The 24,610-nt window shown below is 40.4% G+C and overlaps 1 protein-coding gene across 1 annotated transcript; it reads left to right on the top strand.

Moving 5' to 3' along the window:
• Positions 1 to 3,850: 3,850 nt before the first annotated feature.
• Positions 3,851 to 24,400, top strand: gucy2f (guanylate cyclase 2F, retinal). The gene is made up of 18 exons (XM_074679611.1): positions 3,851 to 4,729; positions 5,729 to 6,030; positions 7,619 to 7,973; positions 8,094 to 8,178; positions 10,302 to 10,398; positions 10,551 to 10,676; positions 11,035 to 11,115; positions 11,262 to 11,438; positions 11,527 to 11,683; positions 13,041 to 13,190; positions 14,545 to 14,693; positions 14,803 to 14,966; positions 15,179 to 15,371; positions 15,629 to 15,803; positions 17,265 to 17,363; positions 17,463 to 17,557; positions 17,654 to 17,739; positions 23,796 to 24,400. The coding sequence occupies exons 1-18, from the start codon at positions 3,988 to 3,990 to the stop codon at positions 23,875 to 23,877; spliced, it is 3,315 nt and encodes a 1,104-aa protein (XP_074535712.1). The 5' UTR covers positions 3,851 to 3,987; the 3' UTR covers positions 23,878 to 24,400.
• Positions 24,401 to 24,610: the final 210 nt, after the last annotated feature.

The raw sequence follows: 24,610 nt of genomic DNA, 5'->3' as shown, positions 1-24,610 counted from the left end.
AACGTCTCTAGTTGCGTCTTACGTCATATCTGAGCATGCGCTGAAAGAACGCTCCATGACAACTTTCCATTTGAGCCGATACAACCTTAATCAGTTTGGGGAAAGGAATATTCCACCCCTGTGAAATGTCCATTCGGATTGGCACTTTTCTTTCGGAATAAGGTGTAAACAAAGGTTAAATTCTTTCCGTTAGAGCAAATAAACCAAATGCAAGCAGAATATTTGGGTCCATGTATAGTGTGTGCTGATAGTGAAGTTACCGATTCAGATGGGATTTAAACCAGGCTGTTAATAGGTTTATTTCTGCTGTGAAAACGGCGGGGGTTTTTTGTTTTGTTTTGTTTTGTTTTTGGCTCGGTGAGTGACTTCCAGAGCCAGCCTCAAGAGGACACAGAGAAACAGCAAATTTTAGCACTTCAGCATAGTCTCATATTTTTAAACTGGGGGTTCCTTCTCGGTGGTGACAGGTGTATGGCATGGGCACACAGATGACATGTTGTACACTTTACCCATTTTTTCAGATGTTACAAATCACCCCAAGCAAGTTTGTTACAGCTATCCCTGAGTGCATTAGCAATGCTCTTGCTAGTCTAACAGCTATCAGCTAAAACATTACCACAAACAGTCTGAATAGAAGATGGCTTAACCAAAACATAATCACCATGATGTATGTTTGATGAGTTCAACTACAAAGCAGGCACAAAAAAAAATTACTCTCTTACCCCCAGGGGCGTATTTAGTTGTTTGGGGGCCCAAGGCAAACCCAGTCAATGGGGCCCTCCATGTCCTTGTAACTCATCTTCCTCAGAGCTAGACTGGCCTTCCCTGGGTCCACTGTCTCTTTCCCAGAATCAAGGCATGAGACAATAATAATCTTGTACATGGTAACTTAACACAACTTAATGCATTTCCTCAAGTTCTGTACTTTAGTTTGATTTTGAAAAAAGTGAATACATAATTTAGTCCACTTTGTCCTGGATTTGAAATCTTTTATGGTCAATTGACAGCTTATTTGTCCCACAGTGGAGAATTTACAGAGTAATAGTAACAAACAAGAAAGTATGAAGTGAAAAACATTACAACAGGTAAATATTGAAAAAAATAATTTAGTAAAGAAAATATATGTAAATATCAAGCACAACATAAAACTGGAAAAAAATCTACTGAAAGAGGTGATATTTACAGTTAGCATACTTTTTGGTTCTATTATTTTAAAGTTAATGTATTTTTATTTGACCCCCTGTCCAGTGAGTTATGTATCCAAAAAAAAGATTATGTACAATAATGTTTATCACCAACTCAAAAAGTTTGATTTTGAGAAAATTATCCTGTTTCCTGGGCTAGATTAAGTCCTTAAAATTCTAAAAGTCTTATAAATTCATCTCAGATCTCAGAGCAACATTGTTTTTATTTCCGACTTAGTTGAAAATAAGAAAAAAAAATGGGAAAAGTGTTTTTTACCTCTTTCTTCCTGAATCAAATTTTCAGATGTGTTGTAACATGGAATAGCCCATTGAATAAGAAGGGAGGGGGAGAACCCAAAACGATCATTAAAGATTAAGCCTTTTGATGGATTTTGAAGCATGTGAAGTAAGATTTAGAAAGAAAGAAATGCTTTCAATTGAAGAGAACTTCATAAATCAGTTTTTAAGAGATCCTTTGGGGGCCCCTGGGAATCTCCCAGGCAACTGCCTGTGTTTTCCTAATTGTAGCTACGCCCCTGCTTACCCCAAAATCATGTTTTCCCTCACAAAATTTGCTGTGTCTGCCTCAGGGCTCTACTTCTTCACATGTGGACTGAGGACTAAACTGAGCATGTGCACAGGGAATCAGGTGATTCCTTGCTTGTCCCTAATTGGAGCAATTGCAAGTGCTAGAGCTGACCCATGTTACAACTGTCCCCAGTCTCCCCTCTTAATGCACCTTTTTACCTCTACAGTGTAATTTGTTTCACTCAGCATCCCTGGGTTACAATTTTTCAGTAAAAGGACAAAACGATAACAGATATATTCCTTATTTACCCACCCTGCTCTTTCCTTTTTACTCTTTTTTTTAGACACAGCTCACCTGCTTAGATTCTGGCAGATTTTAGATTACCTGAAATATTACTGTTCAGCAATTATTTGTTTTTGTTGTGCCTGTGCAGATAACATGTGAGCTGTTTGATGGTCTAAACTGAAGTGCAAGGCCTGATGGGAGCCTGTTTCAGGTGCATCTTCAGATGTGCTGTGTGTGTGTGTGTGTGTGTGTGTGTGTGTGTGTGTGTGTGTGTGTGTGTGTGTGTGTGTGTGTGTGTGTGTGTGTGTGTTCACAGGCTCACTGGGTGAACAAAGCGCTGACTCAACACTTCTGTCCCTTATTCCTGGATGCCAGGCAGCGGTGTCAAGGTTTAAGAGGCTCATCAGCTTATGTGGGTGAACGGTCAACAGAGGTGATATCACACATACACACACAGACACACACATGCATGCAAAAACTGACAGGGGAGAGTAAAAGAAGGAAGGAAGATGTACATTTGCAATCTCATGCTAGATCTTTTGAGGTCTCGACCTGGTGAAGGGGGTCTGCCTTTAGTTGTATCAGAGCATTGCCTGGTTAAATTTCAATGCAAAAACAAAAAACAAAAAAACAACAATACCTGTTAATATGAATCATCTGCTAGATAACACAACATGTTGGAAGACCGGCTGTTGCTTTAAGATTAAAAAATGATTGTATGGTATTTGTGGCTGTTACCTTGATTCCAAAACGTTTTTTTCCATATGGTCTGCTCTCTCTCAAATCGTCCATCAAGCTCATATTTTGTCACGTCATGCGCTGGTTGATGTTGTGGCAACCAGCTGTTCAGGGTGTCATTTGCCTGGCAGGCTGCATCACCAGAGAGTCTTTAGAGAAAGAGCTGAAAAAGACTGACGCAGGGGAAAGTGCAGCTGACCCAGGGGATCCACAAGGAGAGCCCTTCGTTATCTTTAATTACACCGCTCCACCAGGGTTCACATTCATTTAATCTGCGGTACCTGCTGTACTGCAGGCACATTAGACCAATTAAAACATGGTTCAGGTGTCTTTGCGCAAGATGATTAATGTGTCTCCATGGCAGGACGAGTTTCGCTGCTTCACACATCAGAAATGGTTTGTTTGCTAAGTATTGACGTTGAAATGTTTGAATACTGTTTATCTCTGCGCAGTGCTGTGATCACCGACAGGACGAGGCCCCGCTACCTCTTCTGTCTGCTCGACAACGTGTCTCTTTAATGTAGGCCTCCAATCCTCTTATATTGTGCCTCTCTGAAAATGGATTAGCGAGTAACACCTACGTTTCAGCCCAGGGTCACTTTGGAGGGATTTGACTGAATGGACCTGAAGCTGACACGGCCTCCTGTAGTATTACAACATGCAAACTTCTCCCATATTTATCACACGCATAAAGGAATTCGTTCAAACTGGATAAACTTTTTATTTTCTTTGGCACGTTTGGATTATTTATTTAACTTTTCTCCCTGAAAGATTTTTTCCTCACTTGCTGCTTGCCAGCGCAGGTGCTTGTGGAAATGCTCCGGAGCCTTCAGAGGCGGGACGCAAGCAGCTCTCCAGGGTGCTGAAGTTGTCTCCAAACGTGACAGACAGACGCAGAACCAGAGCTCTGCTCGTCACCTTCAGCCCATGACCCAAACACCATAACTTGGCCGTGTCTTCTCCGGAGAGACAGCGTGGATCGCCGGATGCGTAAGATTTGGGGAATGTTAGGAGACGGTTTGCGCGGAGACAGACTAGGACACCTGACGGACTGTGACCCAACTGTGTAGCTTTCTAAATGGCCTCAAACTGTAAGTAGTGATTCTACTGAAATTCAGACATCATCTATATAGCATCAATGTAAACAGACATGACCAAGTTGATCTGTACCCGCTCTGCGCCCGTCATCACTGTCACCTACAGTAGTCGGTGAACGCAACGTTTCACTTCCTTGGAATTCTGGGAGGAAAAATGCAAGATATTCCTCTAAATTTTAGAGGGGGGCTATGGGAGTCCAGCCATCCGTGTTTGCCTATCATTAAAAGCAGATCCACTCTAACAACCTTGCCCTTTTTTAACTTTCTGCTATGGATCCTCCTTGGTGTACTGACCTTCCCTTGTTGCGTCCGCTGTTTGATATTCAAAGTGGGGGTGCTGGGGCCCTGGAACTGCGATCCTGTTTACTACAAGGCTCTGCCAGCTGTGGCCGCCAAGCTCGCTGTTAACAGGATAAACGGAGACCTGAATCTGGACCTGGGCCTGAAAATGGATTACATCATCCTTCATGAGCCTTGCGAGACCTCACAAGCCCTCACTGCCTTCATCCAGTATGAGAAGATGGCAGATGCGTTTGTGGGACCCACTAACCCAGGATACTGTGTGGCAGCTTCTCTGCTGGCCAAAAACTGGGAGAAGGCCATCTTCTCTTATGGCTGCGTGAACTACGAGCTGGACCGGGTCATAGGGTACCCGACCTTTTCAAGGACAGTGCCCTTTCCCTCTGAGGTGCTGTTCATTGTGCTGAAGCACTTCAGGTGGGCCAGTATTGTGGTGGTCTCGTCCAATGAGGATATATGGATTGATACAGCAGGGAGAGTGGCATCAGCCATGAGGAATAAGGGTCTTCCTGTAGGCTTGGTCACATCTATAGGTACAAACGAGACAGAGGTCGAGAGGACGCTGAGGAAGATCCAGGCTGCAGGAGAGATCAGGGGTGAGAACATTCATTAAGTAAAAATCATGTTGAAATCTTTGCTGAAGCTACACTGTAAAAGAAAAAAAAAATTCACAGCAATATAACGGAAAAATACTGGAGGCAGAAATAACCGGCAATTAAATGTTACTTTACCGTGTATGTACTGTAATTTATTTTTTTACAGTATGATACTGTTTATTGGATTAATGTATATGAATGTAAAATAATGGTAAAATACTGGCAACCCTGCTGACAGTATTGTGAAGCACAGACATCCGGTGCATGCCATGTGGAGCACAGACATCCAGTGCCCCCAACTCTGTAACATTTCAATGTACAGCAAGGTCTCATATCCACTTCATCCCTCCACGCTCATGGTTACAAAGCGCCATCACAACAAAATTACTTTGCTGTAAAATAAGGGTATAATTCTGGCAACAGGGTTTCCAGTATTTCAACATTATTTTACAGTGCTGCATTTAAACATAACAGAATTTTACCACTGAAACTTCCTCGTAAATTAAGTATTAGTAATTTGTTATAGTATACCAGAGGACATAATAACAAGTCTAGCACCTCTGGTATAATAATAGGATGAAGAGTTTATTTCCTCAAACACGTCACCTGAAGAAGGTTCATCTGTAGAGAAATGTCCAGGAATTCATTCACCAAACTTTATCAGTTGGGACAGCAATTCAAATATCTCCCAAAAATCAGTGATTTATGTTTATTTACCTTTACCACGGAGCTGACAGCAAAAAGTTGATGCATCTCAAAGGTCTGAATTTTAAAATGATGGCGAAGCCTTGTCTATTTAAGACAATCTGCCAAAATACCATGTCTCTTCAGAGGTTACACCCAATATCCCAAGATCTTCACTGTGCTCATGTGCCTTTACTCCAGTGACTCAGTCACATCATCTTTGAGAGTGTACCACAGCTGCTATCTGTCTGGCTGTGAACCACTGAGTTCATTAAAATCTGATTATTTGTGCATATTTTCCCCTTTCTGTTGTAGTGATCATCATGTGCATGCACTCTCTTCTGGTGGGAGGGGAGCAGCAGGCTTCTTTTCTCCTCAAAGCACAGGAAATGGGTCTGACTTCAGGGAAGTATGTGTTTGTGCCCTACGACACCCTCCAGTACAGTGTGCCATACACCAACATCTCCTACTTCCCTCTGCAAAACAACAGCAAACTGAGGGAGGCCTATGACGCTGTGCTCACCATCACTGTGGCCTCTGAGCTTTTGTCCTTCAATGAGGCCTACACAGCTGCCAAGAGGAGCGAGGAGCTGACTCTAGATGTGCCAGCAGAACAGGTAAAGAAATCTTTGCATGTCTCAAAATTTTGAAATTATCATACTAATAATTCATTTATTATATATAATAATAATAATAATAATAATAATAATAATAATAATAATATATATATATATATATATATATATATATATATATATATATATATATATATATATATATATATATATATATATATATATATATACATAAGTATGTATATAAACTAGTTATAAGGTTGAAACAGAGATCATTTTGTGCTCAATTGCGCTCAGGAACTTTTCCCTAGCCACAGAGGCAGGTAGGTTTAACGCCATTTCAGAGGAAGACAAAGTGTGTTCATTGTGTAACTTTGGTGAATCTGAAAATGAGATTTTTTTTAATGTTTTATTGTCTGATTCATGATGAAACAAGGAATGTCTTTGATGAATGCCGATTTTTTTTTTAGTTTGATAACTTTGAAAAACTTGAGTTTTGTTGAGTTTTGTTTTAAAGGGAACATATCATGCTGGTTTCTCCTTTTCACTATGCCAGACTAGGATGCCTGTAAAGCATTTCTGCCCTCAGTACAAGTCATTTAGTTCCTTCATTGCCCCACAATAGCGTTCTCAATATCCTCAGTTTAGGCCATTCTGAAGATCTCGTTGAAACGCTCCGTTTTAAGAATGACCTCCAGTAACCTCGCAACATCACAGCCCTTTGTGCTCTGATTGGTCAGTTCTATCAGAGGGGTGGAGGGGGTAGAGCCAGGGGGCGGTTTTTGCAGCATGGCAGTATTTACAAAATCGCCACATTGAATGGGGCAGACCGAGCGAGTTTGCTGTTTGCCAAAACTTCACCGTAAGGCATTGATAGCACTAATCAAACAGCAGAGTGTAGGATACGTCCTTTTGCATTGGACCCCAAGTCAGACCCGGACAGCAGCTCAGGAGGAAGAAAATCCACCTCGATACAGATCATCTCAGGACGCTTCAGTGTGATGAGTCAAACCGGTACTGTAACATGTATAGTTTATACGTTTATACTCGGCTCTTGGTGGGTGTATCCCTTGGTGGCGGTTGTGTGACTAACTGACATCACAGAGGAGGAGCTGCTTTATCAGATTACTCCAATAAAAAGAAAGGACCCTTGTGTTGTCACGACGGTCGAAATCTCGCAGCCATCTGGCAATGACCTATTTTCAGAGGCATCAAATCTCATTCTAAGATATCAGAAAAAATACAATATCTCAATTTTTGAAAATTCAGGGGGTGAAAGGTCTTGTTTTCAAATTTATTATATTTTATGTAAGTATTAAATCAGGGATCAGCACGATATGTCCCCTTTGATACAGGGCTCTGGTATAGCAGGTTTGGTCTGCTATGCTGGAATTTAAAAAGCCCTCCTCAAGAGTGTATGAAAAGTTCTTACAAAATTGTCAATTTTTTTAAGAAAGTCACAGTTCTGGAAAGGGACTGAATTGTAGGAATGACCCCTACGTACATATTCATTTAGTCTTATCATTTTGTCATGCTGATACAGAAATGCAATCTGTGTCAGAGTGACAAAATTATAATACTTCAAGTGAAAATAATGACATACTTTTGTCTTTTCTTGTGCCCTCTGCAGATACATCCGCTGTTTGGGACCATCTATAACAGCGTTTACCTGCTGGCTAAGTCCATCCACAATGCCAGAAGAGCAGGCATGTGGCTGTCAGGCTCAAATCTGGCCTACTTCACGAAGAACATATCCTTTAATGGCTTTAATCAGAAGATCCAGGTGGACAGTGCTGGGGAACTGAAGACCAGCTTTGTCATCCTGGACTCTGACAACACAGGAGGACAGCTGTATCAGACCTACCTGGTGGATCTATCATACGGAGTGCTTCGCTTTGCTGGAAGGTCCATTCATTTTCCAGGAGGAGCCCCTCCCCCGTCTGATTCCAGCTGCTGGTTTGATAAGACTGCTGTGTGCACCGGAGGTAGGGGTACCGAACGGTCCACACAAAAATTTTTCCTCAACCATCTTCCATCTTCGTGTGTTTATAAATCCATCCTTCTTCCAAAAAGTCAAAGTCACCTGCTGTCATTGTCATCCTCAGGTGTGGAGGTCACATACATCATAGTGGTGTTTGCAGTCATCTTTGTGCTGGCTCTTGGAGGGCTCGCTATAAGCTTTTATATCAGGTACAATCTTTACCTGGTATAAAATAAAAACAGGATCATGATGTTTAAGCTCAACATTGAGCTTAAAATGTGGTCTTCAATCTGCTGTTTCATTCCATCTGCCATCCAGTGTTGAGAGTCAATTTGTATGAAATATAAAATGCGCTCACATTTTCAAGAGTGGATGTGCTAAATAATGGGTGTTCTGTGTAAATGCTGAAAAAATGGAATAATACAAATAATAAAAAGAAAAAGAAAAAAAAAACATAATTTTCAAAACAAAAGGCAAAATGAAAATAATCCCTTAGATATGAGGGTCATGGTGCAGGCAAGAAACCAAGACTTTGGACTCATTCAGCCCCTCCAAATTATTTCAGTGTGGTCCCAAATATTAGCATGTGTTGTGTGAAACAAGTACACAAGTAACAGAAACAGGAAAAGAGGCTGGTCTTCTTCTGTCTAGAGGAGCCTGAATTGAATGCTGAGTGGACCTGTGAGCAGGTTTAGAGAGCTGCTGTGTTGATGGATGAATTCATTACTCTCTGTAGTTAACATCTTTGACCTGTGTTCAAAGACAAAAACATGAGAAAAAAATGAATTATTTGGGAATAATCATTAGAAAATATAAAATACTGTATAATCAACCAAAATTTTCACCAACCCCTCCGTAGACCCCCTAGGGGCAGCTTACCTCTGTTGAAGATGCCAATATGTTATTGCCAACCAACCAATAGAGCAAAGAGCCCAAAAAAATAACTAAATGTTACTCAAGACACTAACAAAAACGGCAGGTCTAGCCTGTACTCTTTGTGAAATTACTTATAAAAAAGGTCTAGCACAGGCTAACCATGAGCAAGCATATGGCAACATGCAGTCACAGTGAAAAACCTGTGATAAGAATGAAAAAAACATAGAGAATAAAACAATGATTGTTGGACAGTTCAGGTCAAGCAGCTTTGAGGCCAACTACAGTTCAGCAGTTAAGCACACTGTAAAAAATTACTGTAAATTTATGTGAAAATATCAACTGTAAAATCTGACTATGTTTAAATACAGCACTGCAAAAACTTTCCCTGTAAAATAACAGTAAAATACTGCTTCCTTTATTTTACAGTGAAGTGATTTTTGTTGTGATGGTATTTTGTAACCGTGAGTAGGAGAGAAACACAGTGGATATGAGACCCTGCTGTACATTGAGATGTTACACTGCAGGGGGCACAGACTGCCTGTGCTCCACATGGCACGGCCAATGACTTTAAATACCACTACAGTGACAGTAGTTTAATTGGAGCCTCATTGTATAGCAGGGTCTCATATCCACTAGGTCCCCTCCTCACTCATGGTTACAAAAAGTTGTCACAAAAAAAATAAAAATTAGTTTGCTTTAGAATAATTGTAAAGTGCTGTAAGCAGGGATTCCAGTGTTTTACTGTTATTTTACATTCAAATGCTGTAATCCACTACTGTACTGTAAAAATCAATTGCAGTGCATGCACTGTAAAAAACTGGACATTACTGGCTAAAGCACAATGATTTCATAAAAAGTATCATCCACACCTCGACTAGTTAGAGTTGACTCACTATAACTGTGTGGTATTCGTGACAAGCATTAAAGGAGCGCCCCCTGTCTCTAAGTAGTACAAACTTCATGATTGAATTATTTGACCCACATCTCAAAGCTACCTTATATGAATACAGGATTGAGTTGGACATGTATGTCTTTTTTTCCTGTCTGTCCACCTTAAACTCTTTAAATTGTACCTCCACCATTTGGTAAAGCATTTTTTGAGTCGCTGTATCTCATTGGACATATGTTGAATTGAGTAAAATCTGATTAGCTTGTCTCTACAGCTTTAAATAACTTTTTCTGAATTTTACTTTTTTTCTGATCTGAACAACAACAAAAATTATCCATCATTTTCATTTGTTATTAATTTTTCCTTGGGTGGAAAGTTAAAAATTAGATAGACTTCACAACCCTTGCATTTAAAAAGTGAAAGTCAGAGGTTTAAAAGGAGAGGTAGTTAAAGGGATATTCCAGGAAACTGAAATTCACAAGAAAAGCTCACACTCAACATGATTCAAAGGCTCCAGCTCCCATTGCGTAAGTACTCTCACCTTTTTTCATCGAATTCCATTTGCAGGAGGAGACTGCAACAAATCCAGCTGGTGAAGGGTCCCAATCGGATCCTGCTAGGTTTAGAGGATCTTACATTTATCAATCCTCAGCTTAGTAAAAAGGTAAGCAGTCACGCTACCTTCCACTGATCCAATCAAACATTTCTCGTAAATGTAGCGTTTTTACTATGCAAATCTGAGACAATGTGCAATTTTTCTTGATAAAATGTGTTAAAATCTTATTTATTACTGTCAAACATTTTTTGGTTTTGCAGAAAATCACATTAGAGGATCTTAGCGAGTCCAAGAGTGCCCTGGAGGACAAATCTGTAGACAACTCACACTCTGTCAACAGCATGCAAACGGCAACTCATGAGACTACAAACGTAGCTGTGTTTGAGGTAAGGGACACTGAAACATCATGTGTTTATATTCTAAATATTTTATAATGAAGGATAAGAGAGGGTACCATTGAATTATTTGTTTGGTCCCTTAAATCCACCATAAAGACAACAACTGGCATTTCCCTGTTCTGCTTCTCTCAAGGTGTCTGCCACATTGATAGTATTTTTGAGGATGTGTTTCAGATTGTTTATACCCATATTGTAAAGTGGGAGTATAAACAATCCACCATCTGATCTGATGGAGGAATGATGGGAGAGTAGTAAAATGATTATTGGTTCATGTAAAGAAAAAAGTGAACTTCAGCGGTCGGAAAAGGACGTTTCTCCTCCTGTCACAACTTGTCTTTCCTTCCAGGGCGACTGGGTGTGGCTGAAGAAGTTCAAAGAGGGAGATTTCAAAGAAGTGAAGCAAAGCACAACAAAGATTTTCACCAAGGTAGAAGCCTATTTCTAAACCAGATAGTTTTCATTTCACTTTTATTTTGATTGTTTTAAAAAACCTTGTCACAGATAAAAGCTTTAAGTATTGTGATTTTCTCAATATCATCTTCATTCCTTCTTTGAACCTCTTTTTTATCTCAGATGAAAGACCTGAGAAATGAGAACGTCAATCCATTTCTGGGCTTCTTCTCAGACTGCTCCATGTTTGCAGTGGTGACTGAACACTGCTCTCGGGGCAGTTTGCAGGACCTGCTGAGAAACGAGGATGTCAAATTAGACTGGATGTTCAAGTCCTCACTACTGCTGGACCTCATCAAAGTAAACATCTAAGAACTGCTGAGTCACTGGGCATTACTGGTTTCTTATATTGGCGTGTATGTGCATGTGTGACGTTTTGTGCTCCCAGGGTATGAAGTACCTTCATCACAGAGATTTCCCCCATGGCAGACTAAAATCTCGCAACTGTGTGGTAGATGGCCGTTTTGTCCTCAAGATTACAGACTATGGCTTCAATGAGCTGCTGGAGTCTCAAAAAGCTTCATTAGAAGAACATCCGCCTCAAGGTAAAACTCAGTCCCAATACATTTGTAGAAAGAACCAGCCAGTGTTTGAACCCATGTGATTCTGGAAAATCCATCAGGGTCAAGATGAAAAAACGGCTCATGGTATGCTGTTGAAACTTAGGGCGTATTCAGATCTGGACTGTTTGGTCAACTTTAAACGGACCAGGGTTTGTTTCCCACGCTGGTGCGGACTTTTCATGCAGGTGTGAATAGACACAAACGAACCCTGGTGCGGACCAAACAACCGGACCGAGACCCACTTTTTGAGGTGTTCTCGGTCCGCTTCCACACGAACTCTGGTGCAGTTCATGGTTCTCCAGTGCAGGTCTGAATACAAACCAAGGTCCATCTGAAGTAACTACAGGATACATGCGCCTTTTGGGCCTATAAAGCCACCGTAACCTAACCGTCTTTGGTTCATACCTGATCCTCCATCTTCTGTTTAGCCACACTGTTGCTGGCATGTTGTGGATCAGGACACGCAGAGCATAGCGTCTCCTTGCTGCGCGTATTCGTCTTCACTGTTCCAACATTGTAAACGGTGTTGTTAAGCCTCCTTTGAAGGAGCTGCTCTTGAAACTGAAAATGATTTAGCAGCTCTAAAAAGAGCACAAACACACATTTTTACCTCCATTTCGGGGTCTGTATTCTGTGTGCCGCCCTTTGTCGGTGCTGTCCAATGAGAGCACTGATCGTCACACGTGGATGTGTTAACAGAATATAGTCCACTTGCAAAAAGTACAATCTGAATACGAACCGCACCAAATGAAAAAAATAAAGTCCGCTTTTGGTCTGGACCAAACAAGTGGACCAAAGGACTTTTCTGGTCTGAATACAGCCTTAGTGACTTGTGGCAATCCCTCAGTGGCTCCAGGGAATCCAGGAGCAACTCATGCCAATCTCTTATTGACTCATGGCAATTTCTCCGTGACTCATGACAAACCCTCAGCAACTTGTGACAGTCACTCAGGGACTTGTGCGAAATGCTCAGAAGCCCATGCAAATCCTTCGGCAACTATGGAGCCCAGGGTCTAAGGGGATTACCCCTGTCACTGCGGGATTGCCACGAGTTGCTCAGGGATTGCCAGTAGTCACTAAGTGATTGCCTGGAGTCTCTGAGGGATTGGCTCAAGTTGCTAAAAGATTGCCATAAGTTGCTAAGCGATCATTGGCATATCATAGGCTGCTTTTGGACCTAACTGTCACTTGTAAAGTTGATGATTCCTCATTCTTCATTTTTCCTTTACAGAGTGTAGAAGTGAGCTCTTTGTGCAAACACAAAGCCTCTGGCTCTTCACATTTGGTGAATTATCATATTACCTGTCTAATCTATAATTCTTCTCTTTTTTTCTCTCAGATTTGTTTTGGACAGCTCCAGAGTTCTTAAGAGATCAAGTAAACTCCCGCAGAGGCACATGCAAGGGAGATGTCTACAGCTTTTCCATCATCCTACAAGAGGTGGTGGTCAGGGGCCCACCATACTGCATGCTGGGTCTCCCACCAGAGGGTGTGTATCAACTAGCAAGAGAGAGACATTCAGGAGACAGTAGGAGACATTTCACAGGATGCTGTTGATGATTTTTGGAGACAGAAAGATCACAGATCATGTAGAAGTCAACAGAAGGCTCAAAAGTCCACATTGGAGGGATATATGAATCATTTTATTGTTGAGAGGGTCGATAAAAAGTTGAGTTACCGACCAAATTTTCTGGTCCCAAAGCAAACCTGATAAACAGCATCTGGTTAGCATCAGCATCTCAAACAACAAGACAGAGGATCAGCATTGGTCAGGACAAAAGTAAAACCTCCTTCTTACCAGCTTTACCAGAGTACCAAGTTTGTCTCTGTTAGTTTGGAGCTACAGGATTTACGCTGAATCATTCAGCATAACGTTTAACAACCTTTGTTATCTCAGCAACTACAGATAAGCTGATGAATGAATGAGTGGTGGTTCTAATGCTAAGGATAACTTTATATTTCTTTACAGAAAAGTCACAATCTGCTGCCTCAAATACGATGTCAGCTTACCTTAGAATAAATGGAGACATCCTTCATTTTATTCACACAGAGTTGAAGTTGCGCTCTACTGCACAACTTTATCCAAAGAAAACACTTTTCTCTGCCCAGATCAATCAATCAATCAATCAATCAATCAATCAATCAATCAATCAATCAATCAATCAATCAATCAATCAATCAATCTTTATTTGTACAGTGCCAAATCATAACAAACATTATCTTAAGACACTTTACAAAAACATTTATGGGTCTAGGCCCGTAAAAGTTAACATTTTATTAGCAGAAACCCAACATCAAAACGAGATAAGGACTCTTATCTTATCTTAATCCACCATGAGTACAGGACTTTGCAGCATTTAGCCAGTTACAATGGCAAGGAAAAACTTCCCTTTAAGGGGCAGAAACCTCAGACAGATGTGTCTTAGGAAAGGGTAAAACATGCACCCAGTCACCCAGCCTCTCAGGATACCTTGTGTTAGAGTTACATGTACCCCATGAACACCGTTTGACCATTTTCAAACTCAAAGTTTCAGAAAAACCTCATGAGGCTGAACAAAAATAGACTTTCTGCAATGTATTTCAGTGGGCAGAGAATGTCTGAGTGTATGGGAATGGCTCTAAGTACTGTGATGGGTTCATTGTGTTTGAGGGCAGGATGAGCCATAGGTCAATTGTTTTTATGTTTTACACTGACGTGTTGATTGATAAAATGAAATGAACAAGAAACAGACATCTTCACCACTGCTGGAGAACATAGGTCCCAGCCAACAGCGTAATGAAAACACTGATACAGTTAAAGTTTCAGGTTAAAGCAAAATCAACATCTACTGTCCCCTCACCAGAGATAATCCGCAAAGTGAAGAAGCCCCCTCCAATGTGCCGCCCCACTGTGGCCCCAGACCAGGCTCCTCTGGAGTGTATCCAGCTGATGAAGCAGTGCTGGAGTGAACTGCCTGACCGCAGACCAACATTTGATGAGATATTTGACAGGGTACACATCTGGTTGTTATTTTCTTGTAGTATTTGATTATTATTTATTTTTTAAAGTTTTAAGTATATTTAACATATGTTTGAATAAGGTATGTATCTTTTATAATTAGTTCAAGATAATCAACAAGGGTAAAAAGACAAACATCATTGACTCCATGCTGAGAATGCTGGAGCAGTACAGCTCCAACCTAGAGGACCTGATCAGGGAGAGAACAGAGGAGCTGGAGGTGGAGAAACAGAGAACAGAAAAGCTTCTGTCAGAGATGCTTCCACCGTGAGTTTCCACCTGACATACACAAACGAACCTGCACAAAGACATCAGATGTTCCCAAATGAATGTTCCCTGAACTAAAAATCTATTTCTTTCTTGAGTAACTTGAATTTGTGAAATAGTTACACTCCCAAAGTGAGTTCAGTGAGCTCAACATTATTTCATGAAGTAACTGAGTTTTTCTCCTTACTGCCTCCCTGCCCGTCTATCTGCAGCTCTGTTGCAGAGGCCCTAAAAACTGGTGCCACAGTGGAACCAGAGTACTTTGACCAGGTCACCATCTACTTCAGTGACATTGTGGGCTTCACAACCATCTCCTCGCTCAGCGATCCCATCGAGGTGGTTGACCTTCTCAATGATCTCTACACGCTGTTTGATGCCGTGCTCAGTAACCATGATGTTTACAAGGTCAGAGAGAGTGCTTACGTTTTGTGGTAAACCACTCTGAACTGGCTGAGTTTCTGTCATTTTTTTATTTGAGTCTGAAAAGTGACCCCTCTTCATATAAAATATTTGTGTGAGAGTTTTGTTTTTTTCAGAAACTTATATGATCAGGATATTATCATCCACCTTTTTTATTTGGAGAAAAACATATCTTGAAACCTGAGTTTGGTCCACTCATGGTACACACCACATAGACACACTGAAGTTTTGAAACTGTGCAGGTGGAGACCATCGGTGATGCGTACATGGTTGCATCAGGCCTGCCAAAGAGGAACGGCAACAAGCACGCTGCCGAGATTGCCAACATGTCTCTGAACATCCTCAGCTCAGTAGGAACTTTCCGGATGAGGCACATGCCAGATGTCCCCGTCAGGATACGGATAGGAATCCACTCAGGTGAATCTACATGATACAGTTATTAAATTCTGTGGCCTGTGGAGAGCCCTTTTTGACTGTTTGTTTTGTCTGTGATGAAATTTTTACCCTCAGAGGTAACCAGGGAAATTTTTTGTCCTTTTAGGTACTTTTTTCTTTTCTTTTCTTTTCTTTGGTTTTGTTACACCACGTGGAATGATATTTAGTGAAAAAAGTTTTTTTTATCATCAGAATCTAAATTTTTCCTCTAATGTCAGCAATACAGTGGGGGCAAATTTACAACCCTTTGAGTTAAAAAGAGAACAAATATGTGCTCCGCCAAAAACTGAAAAAAAAAAAACGTGTATATATATATATATATATATATATATATATATATATATATATATATATATATATATATATATATATATATATATATATATAACTTTTTTACTCAAATCTGTCGATCAACTTAAGTAGCAATTGAATTTATCAAATATATAAATACTTTTGTATCAGATAACTCATGAAATGCCCTTGCATTCTCCTATTCCAGGGTTTCATTTTGGAGGGAAAAAAGGACAAATTTTTATTTTTACTGTTTACCATGAGATTGCACAATTTTCCCATTGTATATTTATACAGAGAACACTCATTTTTCTTAATGGAAAAAACAACTAAAAAAAGAGCATTTAAAGGGTTAAATCATAAAACTAAGTATATATTTGATGTTTTTGAAAGGGAATGAAGTTAATTGAAAGGTATAAGGGGAAAAAAAGAGACAAAATATTTATCTGTATTGTTTCCTAGCACTTTTTGTCGAGGCGATTCAGTCCTAATGTTGTCAAAGGGTGGGAAATTAAGAACCTCACACTGCAAAAAAAAAAAAAGGTGTGAGAGAGAAAAGAGTTTTTTACTTATCTTGTGTATTTTAAATCTGATGTTCTAAAAAATCCCCAGCTCTCCAACTTTTTTGAGGCAAGTATTTTTTTTTCTTGCAAAATAAGAACAGCGACATCATGTAATATATTGGGCATTTAAAGGTTTTTAATTTAAAAAAATATTAAATATTTAGTATGTTTCATTAGGACTGATTTAATTGAACGATTTGAGCAAAAAAAGTAAAAAAAAATATTATTTTCTGTTTTTATAGCAGTTTTTAGGAATTTTTTTGTCCTTGAATATCCTCAGAGGGTTGTAAATTAAAGCGACCCATCAGGGTAAAATAGGATCATCATTACTGTATGACGAAAGCTCATCTGTAGCTTCTACATCTCGAGACTGTACTGACTGTTTTTATATGAAACTGTGATGAACACTGCTGATGAATTCTGAGACATACAGTACTTTCGCTAAGAAGAATACAGTGCTTTGTAGATTATGCCAAAGGAAAAACATACTTGCTTAAAAAAACAAAAAACTATAAAGCCAAACTTATCAAGTGGAGTATCATTCCACTCAGTTTAATAGTTGTAAAAAGAGGAAGCTTGTCATTTTCAGGACCCTGTGTTGCTGGGGTGGTTGGTCTGACAATGCCGCGGTACTGCCTTTTTGGAGACACTGTCAACACTGCCTCTCGCATGGAATCAACAGGGCTGCGTGAGTGTTCTGTTCACCTCCAAGCCATTCAAAGCCCTGCTGTTACAGGTTTTGTTCTTTGATCTGGTGTCTTCATCTCTTTGACCCCCCCCCCCCCAGCTTATAGAATCCATGTGAATATGACCACTGTGAAAATCCTCCATTCCCTTAACGAGGGCTACAGGATAGATATTAGGGGCAAGACAGAGCTGAAGGTGATGTAACATTCAATCATCATATGAACCACTTTGAATGGCTATTGACTGTTTCAGATCATACGCTCTACCCTCCATGCCCTGTCTGTTTTACAGGGTAAAGGTATTGAAGAGACATATTGGCTTGTGGGGAAAACAGACTTCACTAAACCTTTGCCAAGACCACCTGAGATCAAACCAGGGTAAGCGTATTATTTCTCTGTATCCCTTAGATATGTTGTCATCATTCAATATTTGAATGCACAAGTTTTTTAAAGGGGCTGTGAGGAGTTTCCAAGTGATCTTAAAAAAATCTCCCTTCTAGATATATGTCTGATCATAATCCACATTTTAAAATGAGATTATCAGCCCCAATGAAGGTTTGACCGGATTGATTTATGACATGTTGAAGTCTATGGAAAGGCCATACCGGCTGATAAAGTTTAGTAGAGAGGAGAGAGATCTGTGTTTTCTCTGCGGAAAACAATTTCTGTGATTAATTTAGTAGCTAGCAGAGAAAGCTAAACAGGAGAGTGATAGAGCACGAGCTAAAGGCTAAAACACCAGATTAAGGCTAAAACTTGAGCCATCTGCAAAAACACAGGCTAAAGGCTGAAACATGGGTTAATGGCTCAAACACAAGCTTAAGGCTTATGTTGCATTCCATTAACATCAGAAGTGGGAAGTGGGGAGTCGGGAATGACATCATCTTTGAGTTAAAAGTGTTATGCACCCTTCACACTGCCGTAACCGCCCCGAAAAAAAACAGCTTCTCTGCCGACAGAGGCCCCTGAAATGCAGAGCGCTTTCAAAGCGGCATGAGCATGGGGTAACAGGCGGCAGTGACGAAGAGGTGATTCGGCCATTGTCACAGCAGAGCCCGCCCAAAAGTCCTTCACAACACTCCCTCCTCAAAAACACGTACCCCCGAGTAGTAACCTTGTAGTTTCTGTTTACTGTATAATTTGCATAAGAAGACATGATTCTGTCATCAAGAGAATCCCCCCCAGGAATACATTTTAATGGCTGATTCCAGAATTTAACATTACTACAGACTAAAAAACGGAGGGGAAAAAAAGGTTCCGTCATCAAAAGAATTCCCTCGAGAAATACGTTTCAATGGTCGGTTCCACAATATTACACCAGTACTGACTATAAAACGGAGGGGAAAATACGGTTCGCACCCCTTTACTGTGAATAAATCAATTCAAAATTAATATAGACGGTAAACGGCAAATGTACAACAACTGTAGAGCATTATTGTAGAGCTCTGGATATTCAGATACCAGCAGTATTAGCTCCTCCATTGCTCGTTTTGCCCCGCGAAGCCTGCTATTTCCAGGTTTTCTTCTTCCTTCAATGTGATTGGCTGTTCCCAAGCGGCTGCCACCAGAAAGCTCAACACGCTGTACTCCAGGCAGCAGGGGAAAATCTGTGGGCAGGGACGCGAGAAGTCATTTGTACCAGAGGGGGCTGTACTAGGGGATACTAACGCGCAAAAAATCTGTTTTTTTTTTCTTTTTTTTTCAGTTTTCTACGGGTTCATATTGAGCCTGCAGACAGCTAAATAACCAGACGTTGTGTGCCAACAAATCAGGGTTTATTTCAAACCAATTAAACAAAATATTATTGCACCACAGTCCAGGCTGACAGTCTCTCTGGGTCTCACTCTCTTCTACCCATCTTGACCACAAAGGCACAACCCGACAAGACACAACCTGACAAGACACAACCCGACAAGACACAACTTGACAAGACACAACCTGACAAGACACAACCTGACAAGACACAACGTGACGTCTGTGGAAGGAGAGGGGGTCAGAGAAACAAAGAGCGCATTCTATCTGTGTCTAGGAAACACCACTTCCAGCCTCAATGACACTTCAACAACACAAAACAATCAAGATCAAAACCCTGTGTGTTATGTAAATCTCAATAATGCCCAATGACTCGTGCACACATTTCAACACAAAATCTATTACTAATCAAGATCCAATTGTTAGAAGCACAAAAAATAAAAGTAAATAAGTTTCACAGCGGCAGTTTGTTTTAATATGTGTGTGAAAAAAAAAGCAGTAAAAAAAAAAAAAAAAAAAATTCAATATAGTTTTCCCCCTCCACTACCTCCAGGGGGGGCCGCAGCACCCTCAGCCCCCCACTTCTGGCATCCCTGTCTGTGTGCGTTCACGTGGGCAGCAACTGCTTCTGGGTCCCACCGCCACGGCGAAACCGCTTGCCATCTGCCGCCCATCCCTCATTAAAATGACTGGAGGTGGCACGTTGCGGGACGGCAAACAGCAATATTTCTATAGAGGGATTATCAGAAGCTGAGAATCTGAGTGGAGCTGGGTGACAAAAATAATAATTATTTTTTTCTTCTGAGAGTCTTAACACTTCTTGACTCTACCTCCCAACACATTTTACCATCCCCGGGAAAATACATGAGAACAGCAGCAGTCATCATCGTTATATGTGATGTAAGGCCTTTTTTTTTACCTCTTATAACTAATGAAAACAAAACTTTTCAGGAAAAATAGGACTTGAATACAAGGCAGTCAAATTATATCTTCAAGCCACCACAATAATCTGACGTGAGAAACATTTTTATGAGGCCTATTAATCTTTTTCAAGTTTGACCACAGCTCATCTGGAATGGCAGGTGAGCCTGATTTTTTATACTGCAGCCAGCCACCAGGGGGAGCAGTTTTTGTGGCGACCTCACTTTAAGCCCAGCAAGACGATGTCCATTTTTTTTGAATGTGATTAACAGCCGAGAGTCACCAGTTAACACAGTCACATTTTACACTGATGCACCAGCGACATATGCGTATGTGTTATTTATCCAACCTCAGTTAACCAAGTTTGACTGCAAACGAGCAATATTAACTGCTGATATTCAAAATACAGATTTGACTTTATTCAATGAAAAAGTTGGTTTGGGGCTGAGGTTCTGACCAAACATGGACTCAATATGGACAGTAAATAATGAGTGAACCTATGAATTATTATTAACAGAAACAGATTTTATGATCAAAGTGAAATTAGGGAATATTATGAAACGATGTTTACATCCTGGTCTGTCACAGTCTGATGAGTGTCCATGGATAATGCAGTCATGAGCATCGAGTGAGAGTTGTGTTTCCCCTCTGGGTACACACTACGTTTCTCTGCTAATAACGCCTGTCCACCTAATATCTGTCCTCTTCTGTCCACTCACTGCTGTTTCACAAACCTGGGAGCATTTTACCATCCGTCAAAGTGATGATATTAAGTTAAAAAATGTCTTTTTTGGTGGTTAACTCCTCCACATCAGTTGACCAATCATTCTACTCCGAAGTGCTTCTGCACCCAAGTTGCGCGCACATCCGCCGTTGTTGATAAACAAATAATCCCTCAATACACACATCAAAAAATACTATGTACACGACTGATTTAGAGCGACACACACTGGTCAAAAATGCTAAGATAAACGGAATATAACAAGAGATTAATTACTGTTTACAATTAGGGCAGTTATCTAAACTCAGGGGTGGGGAGGATTCACCAACTTCCCAGTAGGAAATTTTGACCTTAGAGGGCTAAAACACAAGCTAAAGGCTAACACATGGTTAACTGTTTGTGCTAATGTTCATTCCAACTCACAGTCAGCAGTTATTCTGCAGTGGCCTGTTCAAACTTGAGAGTCTATCAATAAAATGAAAAGTGAGGTTATGTTAGCTCAGCTTGGTTGATGACTGGCAGGACTAGAGCTGCCACTTTTCAAGGCAGAAAAACAAGGGACACCCTCAGCGGGGGGTAAGATTTAGTAAGATTTTTGAAGTATTTCTTCAAAATGTATTCTGTGTCCTTAAAATTAATTTCACTCACTTTTGCATCGTTTGCCTTTCAATGAGGCACAAGGCGGAGTTCCAGAAGCTGCCACAGGCAGGAGCATATTTACTCTGATTTCCTGTGACTTTCTCACACTCACTTAATGACGAGCACTTACTCCACACTTAAAATCAACCAACAAACTGCTGTTTCTAGAGGGCTGATGCGAATGCATGTTAATTCAGGCAAAGTGGTGCGGCTTTCAAGGCAAACAGAAAATACAGGAAAGATTGCATCCCTTATTGATTCAAAACAGGACGCAACATTAAAGTGTGAAATACAGAACAATTCTGTATTATACGGGATGATTCCATTTTATACAAAACAATTCTGTATTACACAGGACGATTCTGTATTATACAGGACGATTCCGTATTATACGGGACAATTCTGTTTTATATGGGACGATTCTGTATTACACGGGACAAGTCCGTTTTAAACAGGAAGATTCTGTATTATACTGGACGGTTTCGTTTTATACAGGACAATTCTGTATTATACAGGATGATTCTGTTTTATACAGGATGATTCTGTATTGTACGGGACAGTTGCGTTGTATACAGGGCGATTCTGTTTTACATGGAATGATTCCGTTTTATACAGGATGATTCTGTATTATACGTGACGGTTCCGTTTTATACAGGACTGTTCTTTATTATACGGGACGGTTTTGTATTATACGGGAGGGTTCTGTATTATACGGGATGATTCCGTTTTATACAGGCTGATTCTGTATTATATGGGACAATTCTGTATTATACGGGAGGGTTCTTTATTATACGGGACGATTCTGTTTAATAGGGGACGGTTTCGTTTTATATGGGACGATTCTGTTTTTTACGGGATGATTCCATTTTATGCGGGACGATTCTGTATTTTTACGGGACGGGTGGCAACCCTAGGCAGGACATAACCAGGATTTACTAGCGTTACACATTATATACACATCTTAGAGCCTTACCACAGTAGCCACAGTTACATGAGGAGTTTTTCATCTTTCCGAATGGAACCTTACCAAATGACTTTTCCGAAAACAATAGTATACATGAATATTCCAATCTCTGGTCTACATGCGCCGCTGTAATCAAACAGAATAGTCAATGGGGCATGTCCAGAAAAACATAAACATCACAAGATATGTCAAAGATGGAGGACGACAGTTTGTTTATCACGGTGTTGCAATACTCTGTACTGTGAGTTTGTCGTCCGCCCAGTCTTGATATTATGTTAATTTCTTTCGAAGTTTGGATCAAAAACAAACTTTCCGCAGCAGTCCAGTGCTGACTGCTCACCACCATTTTTAAAGTAGAGGAACGTCTCTAGTTGCGCCTACGTCATATCTGAGCATGCGCTGAAAGAATGTACCCTGACAACTTTCCGTTTGAGTGGATACATGATACCTCAATCAGTTTGGGGTAAGGAATATTCCACCCCATGTGAAACCGATTAAATGTCCATTCAGATTGGCACTTTTCTTTTGGAATGAGGTGTATACAAAAGTTAAATTCTTTCCATTTGAACAAATAAACCAAATGCAAGTGGAATATTTGGGTCCATATATACGTGGCTAGTGTGTGTGAGACTCCAGGCCCAAAGGTGGCAATGCAGTCTAATTTAAACAGCTTCTCCTCACAGCCTCTTTAATATGCAGTGAATCTAAAATGAGAAAAGGAAACACACTCACTTATATCCCCCCTTTTTTTTAAAACTTAATCTGAATGATAACATTGTAGCCCTGTTCCCTATAATCTGTATAACCCCTTCTTACTGTTGAATATTCTGATACTGTGTGATTTTTAGGAGTCTGCTTATTCATGTGATGATGTTACTGTTTCTTGACACTTATATATTTATGGTTCCTGCAACTCTTGGACTGTTGCTTCAGGGAAGACAATCATGGGCTGAACCCTGAGGATATAGCTGCGTACAGAAGGAAAAAAGCTGAAAAAAAGGCTTGACCGTCTTAGTCCAAACTCAGGAGGTAGAGTCTTGCATGCCAGCTGCTGCTGTACTGTGGAGAAGTTACTGTGGCTGTGAGCTCTATAATGCAACCTCTGTGTCTGCACATGCAGCTTCTGTCTCACTGCTTACTGAGTCTTATTGATTGCTCTGTGATCTATAAGTCTCATTAATCTCCTGATCTTATCACCTTCTACATCTTAAGGAGATTGGGAAAAGCCCGCTTTGTTTAGCTCATTCACTTTCACTGCTGCTGGCTGGGACATTTTCATAATTAGCACATTCATTTGACTGTGTTTCTGGCAGACTTTGATGTATTTCTGTGTGCTGTGTGGTATGCTGTATTGTATTTATGTGGCTTGAAATCCAAACACTTTGTTTAAAAACAAGTACATTATTCCCTGTTAATCCGCTTTCTGTGATTTGCCAGGACAAACTGGCAGGAGATGGTGACTCAGGAGATCAGGACCATTTTTCGCAAGGCCAACAGACAGGTGGACAAAAATATGTGAGAGAGAAGAAATGACACGCAAGAAGCAAAGCTGGAGCAGCACAAGAGAGACGTACTTATCCAGAGGAAGAGGAGACAGAGGAGAATGCAACCCCCAGGCTCTCACTGTGCTTAATGCAGACTTGTTTAAGAGGATTGTCCACGGACTGGCTAATCTGCCTGCAGCCAGCACAGCAGAACATGACGGTGCAAATGTAATGAGGGTTGGCACGTTACCTGCTTATGTACCTGCTGCCAGTAGCACGCAAAAGTCGCATGGCTCCTGAATGAGGCCTGCACTCATTCATTACTCTTTGCACTAATTGGCCACTGAGTGGTCACCTGTTTTAGGTCAATGGCTCGTCAGAAGGCAGAGCTACGGTGGCTGAGAAGTGCAAACCCCAATTTCAAAGTCTGAAATACTTTTACAAACTTTAAACACACTTTTACATTTGACAAAACATTTTTAAAATGTAAAACAATGATTTAACTAGAAAAACACTTACCAACACTGTAAAAATAAATAAACGTAATTTTATGGTTAATAACCCCATTTACTCAGGGTTTTTTTCAAGACAGTAAACAAAACTGTAAAACTACAGATTCTCTGTAAATTAACAAACTGGATGTTTTTTTTTATTCTTATTCCTTTCTTTTTGAAAATTATGCCAATAAAGACACACTTTATTTATTTCTCATTTTTTAAATGGAGATAATCCTGAAACTTTGTTTTTTACTCAGTTATACTTATGCAA

This window comes from Halichoeres trimaculatus, unplaced genomic scaffold (genome assembly GCF_033239565.1).
Source record: "Halichoeres trimaculatus isolate MK-OKI-2021-1 unplaced genomic scaffold, fHalTri1.1 fHalTri1_scaffold_9, whole genome shotgun sequence".
In the NCBI taxonomy this organism is placed as follows: Eukaryota; Metazoa; Chordata; class Actinopteri; order Labriformes; family Labridae; genus Halichoeres; species Halichoeres trimaculatus.
The sequence above is the reverse complement of the archived record's forward strand: the minus strand, read 5'-3'. Positions and strand labels throughout refer to the sequence as shown.